We start from the raw sequence: 7,812 nt of genomic DNA, 5'->3' as shown, positions 1-7,812 counted from the left end.
ACGAGTGTGTGAGAGAGGGAGGGAAGGGATTTCACTATTATCTATAGTGTTAAGAAGCTCATTTCCCTTCACTTCTGACTCAGTCTGGCAGTTTCAATTAAACATAATGCAAGTGTTGTCACTGACACATCTTTCTGTTTCAGCTATCAGTCAACCACATGGCCTTTAGAAAGGTGAGTTGATTCAGGGTCACTAAATGCCAACGGTCCAGGTCTCATGCTGCCTTCGGGTGCTCATCGTAATCTTATACTTTCGAGATCGGAAGTCGTACATAATGAGTTGTCATGTATTCAAGTGCTTTTGCTCGGAAATAGTGACAAAATGGACCCATGATGAAAGTAGTTTATGCTGGCTGAAGATTTCAAAATCAAGCAGCACAGAGCTACTTCTGCTACTGCTGCGGTGACAGAATGAAGAGGAGAAAATCCTCATCAGCCATGTAATATATGTCTTAATTTATTAAAAACAAAAATGCCTGACAAATAAAAGTTAAACATACAGCAATAGTTATTTAGTTATTTACATGGGGCACCAAATAGTAACATATAGTAATAAATAACATGATTGTTACTATCAGTTTTTGACATGGCTTACATGCTCTCCATCCCCTAAACGTCACATCTTGGCAACTCAGGTTTTATAGAAAATTCTGATTTTCCCATTCATATTTACCACTTGACATAAAACGTTCTAAATCCAGCCTTGGAAAATGTAGACTTGTGTCATGATATGCCACAAGCTTTCTTTAGCTGTAGTAAGCCAATATACAGTAAAATGAAAAACTGGAGATGTAATTATGAATATCATACTACAGGGTTTCTACAGGGTTTCTTAAAGAGATGTGTTTTGTTATTTTTATTACAAAGAAAAGGCTTTTGAACCTGTCATCAAGTCCTTGAGATCAACGGATAACAAAAAATGCACTTTATTTTTCAATCACTTTCAATTATTTGTAACTAACACTTTTTCTCATTCCTATAATATATTCTCTTTACATAAATGTTTGAAGTAATTGGATGTTATAATAACCTCGGTGACCCTCTAATTTTCATATTTCATTTTTTATTATCTTACAACAAGTGTATTTTAATCGTCGTGCTTTTGATTCGTCTTTACAGTCCCAGTAAAGGGAAACTTGCGGCAGCCTCATAGTGAGAGATGGAAAACGTGATTTTCAACACTGCTGCTAATGAAGAGTTTCCTTATTTGGTCTGCGCCCGCCTCCTCTATCCGGTCACGTCCTCCCCCTCCGCTCCGAGTCACTTGTCCCTTTAAAGTGCTGCCTTCAGGCGCTCCTCGTAAGCTCCAACTTCCGAGCACAAGAGTAGTAAATACGACCCCGTCGCCATGAACCCTGTAACAAAAGTTGTTTTTGGTGTGCTGTTGCTTTACTTTAGAAAATCAAAGATCAAGCAGCACAGAGCGATTTGTGAGAAAATGTGCATCAGTGCATGTGATTGACGTTTGAATTTATTAAAAACAGGAATGTATGACAATTATAAGTTAACTAAAGAGTGAGACAGTTCTCAGTGACCGTGCTCTTGCTCTTTACACCCCCCAAAAAACATCACATTTCGGTTTTTGGCTTTGATTTTATTTCTTTTTTATTTGTATTTATTTATTTTCTTTATTATCTCTGTTATACTTCATTGTCTCTGTGAATCACTTTGTTAGTACTAGTGATAGTAGTAGTAGTGGTAGTAGTAGTAGTATACAATTCAATACTAAATCGGGATCTCTATGGGACAAAACTCGTGTTTTTTTGGGGGGGGGGGGGTTCCTGACATGAAAACGTTTGAGAACCCCTCTCATAATAAAATCCCGACTTTCCCAAATCGTATTTACCACTATGTCGGGCCATTCACGTGCGCTCTGATACAAAATCATCATATTTACGACAGCACCTGAAGGCAGCAAAAGTTAGCTCTCGGAACAAACGGTGCACATTCGCTGCCCCGTGAGAGGCGGGGGCGGAGACTTGAGCAACGGCCCGGCCGACCAATCGCGGCCCGCCGTCGGCTGCCGTGGCCCCGCCCCCTCGCGCGCAGCCCTCGGAGCGCCCTGTGGATGGAACCGTACATTCCTCACATTTCACGACTTGATAGCAGAGAGAAGATCGCGACAACGAAGCGAGCTGGAAACACGACGGATTCACGCCTCATGACAGCTTCCAAGGGTGAGTTAGCTTGTTTTTTTTTAGGTGTTTATTTACTTAAGTTTTCTACTAACTCTCAATGGAGGAGGAGGGGGAAGAATACAGTATCTGTAGCCTAGCAGTGGGTTTCAAAGTGGAGTCCGGGGACCGTTAGGGGTCCTGGAGGCTGTCCCTGGGGGTCGTCAGCAAAATGAGGAATATATTAAAGTCTCTGTTATTTCATTAATGTGAAGACAGGACAGTGAGAGGATGTTACAGGCAGGAGGTTTCACTCTTTCAGTCGTTCAGGTCTGTACTAAAGCAGATCTAACAGCTGTGATCTCCTCAGATGGGGGTCTGTGAGACAAAATGTTACCAAATGGGGGTTCATGGTCTGATGTGTATCTATTTTGGGGGGGAAATATTTTGGGAACAACTGATATATAGGATATACAGTATGTAGGAGGAATAAGATGAATAACCTACAGTATATTTCAGAGGTCTAAGTCATAACAGTGAATTTTTTTCAGTTTACAGCTATCTTAAAATGAAAAACCTACAAAACATAACTGACATTATTGTCCTATAGTCTTGAAGCACTTATTCACAACTTGTCCACAACTCTACTAAACCTAGAAACAGGAGAACCAAGACTCTAATCTCTGATATCAGTTTTTCTGGAGCTGCTCCACTGAAAATGAATGAGAAACCAAGTGTGTGCGCTCATAAAATGTTTGTTTGCGCTTCTACACAGAAACTAGGTTTATTACATGGTAATATTACTAGATCTGATGCAGGATGCGGCCTAGTGTTTCCAAAAAAAATCACCCTAGTTTCTGTTTCGTGTCGACAAAGTTGGTCTCCCATTCACTGTCCATGGAGCGGCTCCATAAGGTCTCTCTCAGTGACTTTACACAGTGTTTCTAACTTTGAGAGAGTTTTGTTCATGTTCACAGATCCAGACTGAACTGTCCACGATAACAGCAGTAACACACATGAATTATGTTGAATGATAGATTTTAGATTTTCGAATATTGGATGCATATACAGTATATTAAGTGATGTGTACAGTGTATTGTCCATAGTATCTGTTGCACTGTTGCCTTTGTACCACATGTGTCTGTATGTACTCTGTAATGCTACAAAATGTAAATGTGTCTGTATCAGGTTCTAGGGTTAGACTGGTATATTTGTTTGCCGATATTTACTTTTTTAATTAATTATCAGCTATCAGCCTGTCATGTCGTCCACCTCTGATAGCATGGATGTTCCTGCCTGACCACAGTTACAGAAAAACAGTCAATCAAATAGATTTTCTTCTAAAATTTCAACTATTTTTTGTAAATTAATTCTTCATTTAAAAGTAGTAATGTATCCGAGAGTCTCTCTACCATTGAGTAGGTGTGGTGTGGCGTGGTCTGTGCCTTAAAGAGCTGCTACCGCTAAAAGAATTTCATCAGTCTGGGTTTCAGTGGAGAGTTTTAGTGTCCCATGATGGTCTACATGCTGTTTCAGAGGCTTTTCCACCCTGACAGGAATACAATTCTATGGAAAACACTGAATACTTGTGATATTTTGGCATGACAATGGAAACATTTTAACAAACTAAATATCAGCAGCTTCAGAACAAAAATATAGGTGTCAGCATTGGCCTTCCAAAACCTGTATTGGTCAAATCCTATTATGTAGGCCTACATTAATTGAATCTATCTATCTATCTATCTATCTATCTATCCATCTGTCTGTCTGTCTAGGTCCATGTTGGGTCGTGGCGTGAAGCGGAAGTGGAGCTGCTTGGAGGAGCTGGAGGCCGAGACAGTCCCTGCCGCTGTGACCGAGGAAGAGGAGGATGTGGAGCAAGAGGAGGAGAAGGAGGAGGGCGGGTTCCTCCTGGGCGCTGGGTCCAGGTCCGCCGTGAGCCGGCTGCAGCAGCGTCAGCTGGTGCTCGGCCTCTGCCTGGAGAAGCTGCAGGCCGGCGTGGAGCTGAGCCTGCGGCGCTCCGTGCTGCTCATCAACACGCTGCGGCAGATCCACGACGACATGCGGAGCGACGGCCCGGGAAACCGCACCCCCGACGGGGCCGAGCCGCGGTGCGACGGGCCCCTCGACGGCGTCCACCCCGACTCCCGCCTCCTCAGACGTGACACGGCGGTTACGTGTCCGGGATGTGCAGAGGGCGACAGGGAAGGCCCCTCTCTGCCGCCGCCGCCGCCGCCGCCACATCCCTCTCTGTCGCCTGTTCTCCCTTCACACGAGGCAAACGGCCAGCAGAAATCCCAGCCCGCCGCGCCACACAACGCTTTCAGTGATGCAGTAAACGCCGTGGGCTACCTCAGCGACCTCGCCCTGGACGACATCTTCGAGGACATTGACACGTCGATGTACGAGACGTCGGAGCTGCCGGCGGCCTGGGCGGTCAGCGTGTCATTCTGGGGGGACGAGGAGGTGAAGATGCGCCCGTCTGGCCACGCCTCTGCCGGGACGCTGCAGTCCTGTCTGATGGACCTGAACGAGCTGGACCACATCATGGAGATCCTGGTGAAGTCCTGATCGTCAAGACAAACTCCTGAACTTTAGTTGTACTTGGCGAATAAAGGATTCACAGTCTGATCACAGCTGCTCTGACAGTGCAGAAGGGGAACATGGACTGATCTGAGGGCAGATGAGACGTAACGTGAGCTTGGATTTGTAAGGCTACATCTGACATTTTGGTTAAAAAAAATCTAAAGCTTATGTACGCAACTCATTTCTAACGTCATGAGTTATGTACATGAGCTTGCATTAGGTGTTTACATGTGCCTGAAGTTAGATATGAAATGTTTCTAGAGCCGCCATTTTGAACCGACGTTCAACAATTATACAGGGAGAAATCCATTGAACAGGAGAGAGACCAATTTCTTGAGAGAGACCAACTTGCTCTCTTGCTCTTACTCTGCTATCGGCGTCGGCCTCTCCAGCTACAGGTGTAATGCACCGTTGAATCAAACAGGTTGAGGTACAATCTCCGGGGGTTGTTGAAAGGCATTCTGGGAAATGTAGGAAATCACTAACTGAAGTAGAAGCAGATGAGGCAGGTTGAGGGAAAGTGGGTTCACCAAAAAATTTAATTACAACATTTCATCACAAAATAACTCCAGGAATGCACTGAACATCACAGATTGATGAACAGTATAAAAGGATCTGAGGGTGGATTTCTCCTTTAATGCCCAGTAAAACTCCAAAAATGCAGATGGACTCTTATATTTCCAGGCTCACAGCGGTTCTGCCATGTTTCTCTCCTATTTCAGGCGAAGTTTGAGTGAAAGCAAAGCTGTGTATCCCCGGCGCTTCCCCTTACTAAGTTTGAACAAGGGGGAAGGAACCTGAGCTGTCAGGGTTTGTGCGTCAGTCAGACTGCGGCACCAGACCTGGGTTGATTATTAATTGAAATCCTTTCAATTACTTAAGAGGGTTTGCTTTAGTCGGCCTGGAGAGCAAAGGGCTGGGTTTCCTTTCACTGCTGGGACTGACTGGTTCCTGTTGCACCAGGTAGGATCTTTAAATTAGACTGGGAAACTGACACCAGACAGAAGTCAAATGCTGCTAAATCTTTGGCTACTAAGTTTGTCTACTAGCCACTCAGACAGGTATCCACCCATCAGAGGGTTTATCCTACTCTAAATATCTATTTGGCTGGAAAAACAGTGAATGTGGCAACTGAATTTTGGGATTTACCAGCCAATGTGGCCTGTGGACGAAAAATGTGTTTCCCATCCTGCTTTCAATCCCCTCAAGACTAATGCTGTGTTCACATCATATTGGAAAAAGTGAAAGAATGAAATGACAACTCTGGAAGCGTTAACGGGTTGAAGCCGTTGGAACGCCCTCATCCAAAATAATTTCTATTTATGAATTTAAAATCAACCATAAACGAATTGCAGCAGCTATTACTCCCTCTTTGTAAGTAGAGTTGATTGTATTAGTGTGAATTTAATTTAACTTTTATTATCCCCACATGTCCTACTTGTAATTAGCACTAGTGGGCCGGTGTGAACGTTTTTTTCCCTCGTCGGCAGCTTGTATTTACGGTAAATCCAACATGACGTGAACGCAGCATAAAACATTTATTTCCAAATAGTAATGTAATCCCAGTCTGGTCCTGACTGAGGAGTTGATTGCCTCGAGTCAACATCAGGACAACTCTGCCATGTCTCAGAATTGTAAATGACAACGTAAGCCTATGTATTTTTATCGCCTTGATCGTATGTATTTTTATTGCAATGTCGGAAGCGTTTTTTTTTTTTTTTTTTTTTTTTTACAAAAGAGTTTTATATGTGTGTCGGACTGACACTCAAATCTCCTGTCCAGTAGATGTGATGCAGTAAGTGAAAGGTCACGATGAAGTAGATGCTCGACTTTCACTTTCGTTTTCTGTGTTTTTACTCCTGTTCTACCTCTTGATCCGCATTATGTCTGTCGTTGTCGTCGGTTTACCTGCACACTCCTGTTTAAATATAATATATGATGAGCCATTGGACTTTAGCTGATATATAAATCATTCAGGATAGTTTATTTCATCGTGTGATCTCGGCTGAAAACCTAGCGCTCTGTGTTCATCCCCCCTCTCTCGTCTCATGTTAACAACGTGCCTTACTACTGAACCTGATTCACATTTGCGTTGAGGTTTTCGTGGTGGTTTGAGCTCGAGCTTCATTGATAAAAAAAAAACCCTAAGAAATGAGAAATGCGGCTGAGGGTCGAGCACAGTGCGGAGCGTGGTGTAAAGCACTAAAAGCAAAGATCATCATCACCATTGCCGTCACGTTTTTTTTTTTTTTCTCTTCCTCTGCCTCTCTCTGGTCCATGAAAAGTATTGAGCATATGAGCTTAATCTATTCTGACATGCTGACAGTGAACTAGCTGAGAGAGGAGGTGGGCAGGGAGGAAAAAACAGGGGGGGTGGGGGTAGGGGGGTGGGTGGGGAGGGGCGGTCTGCGTCACTTGTCAAGTAGGAGGGGCTTAGTGGTGTTTTGCCCAGTCTCACACCACCAACCAATCATGTGAGATGTAAGAGAAGCGCACTGCTCCTCCAATAACAACTTGTTTTTGCTCTGCAGCCGCTGGACTTCAGCTGGTGAAAAAACACTCTGCCATTTCTTTTAATAATCTGTCTGATACCGGGATCGGGAAGCAGAAACCGCGGCCGTTATTTATCATTGTTGGAAAACACATGAGCGTCTACCGGTGTCTGTAAAAGCACAAGCTGTATGTTGTTGATGCTGATTATGAAATAAATGCAACTGGACGATGAGTTTGCTGGGTAATAAGATGATGATTGATGACTTATTGTATTTTTTTGTGGAATATTTTATAGATTTTATTCAAATATACAGTGAAAAACCCTCGGTGGCTTGTCTGAGTCTCGTTCTTTTTCTAACTGTAAAGCAGGCCGTGTTACGCAATATCATATAGGCCTGTTTGTGTTTGTTTGCATCAAAGGAACATAATTGCATCCAGATTTTAAAAACACATTCAGATCATAAAAGCAGTAATTTAAATCAAGTTCTTAAAATCAATGCCTTAACATACATGAAGCACACACACACACATGTATTATATCATCCATACATGACTGACTGCATGTGATTTGGAAATGTACTGTGTTTTCTAACATGGCTGGAGAGTGAAAGAGAAGCTCA

At 43.3% G+C, this 7,812-nt stretch overlaps 1 protein-coding gene across 1 annotated transcript; it reads left to right on the top strand.

The window, feature by feature from the left end:
• The first annotated feature begins 2,097 nt into the window (after positions 1-2,097).
• Positions 2,098-7,052, top strand: LOC139666186 (cell division cycle-associated protein 4-like). Its single transcript, XM_071545319.1, has 2 exons — positions 2,098-2,176; positions 3,889-7,052. The coding sequence occupies exon 2, from the start codon at positions 3,893-3,895 to the stop codon at positions 4,682-4,684; it is 792 nt and encodes a 263-aa protein (XP_071401420.1). The 5' UTR covers positions 2,098-2,176; positions 3,889-3,892; the 3' UTR covers positions 4,685-7,052.
• Positions 7,053-7,812: the final 760 nt, after the last annotated feature.

Source organism: Centroberyx affinis, unplaced genomic scaffold (assembly GCF_046629955.1).
Source record: "Centroberyx affinis isolate AG114_WGS23_722 - 3 ecotype Tasmania unplaced genomic scaffold, CSIRO-AGI_Caff_v1 ptg004854l_1, whole genome shotgun sequence".
Taxonomy (NCBI): Eukaryota; Metazoa; Chordata; class Actinopteri; order Beryciformes; family Berycidae; genus Centroberyx; species Centroberyx affinis.
Note: the sequence above shows the minus strand (reverse complement) of the source record. Positions and strands in the feature narration are given on the sequence as shown.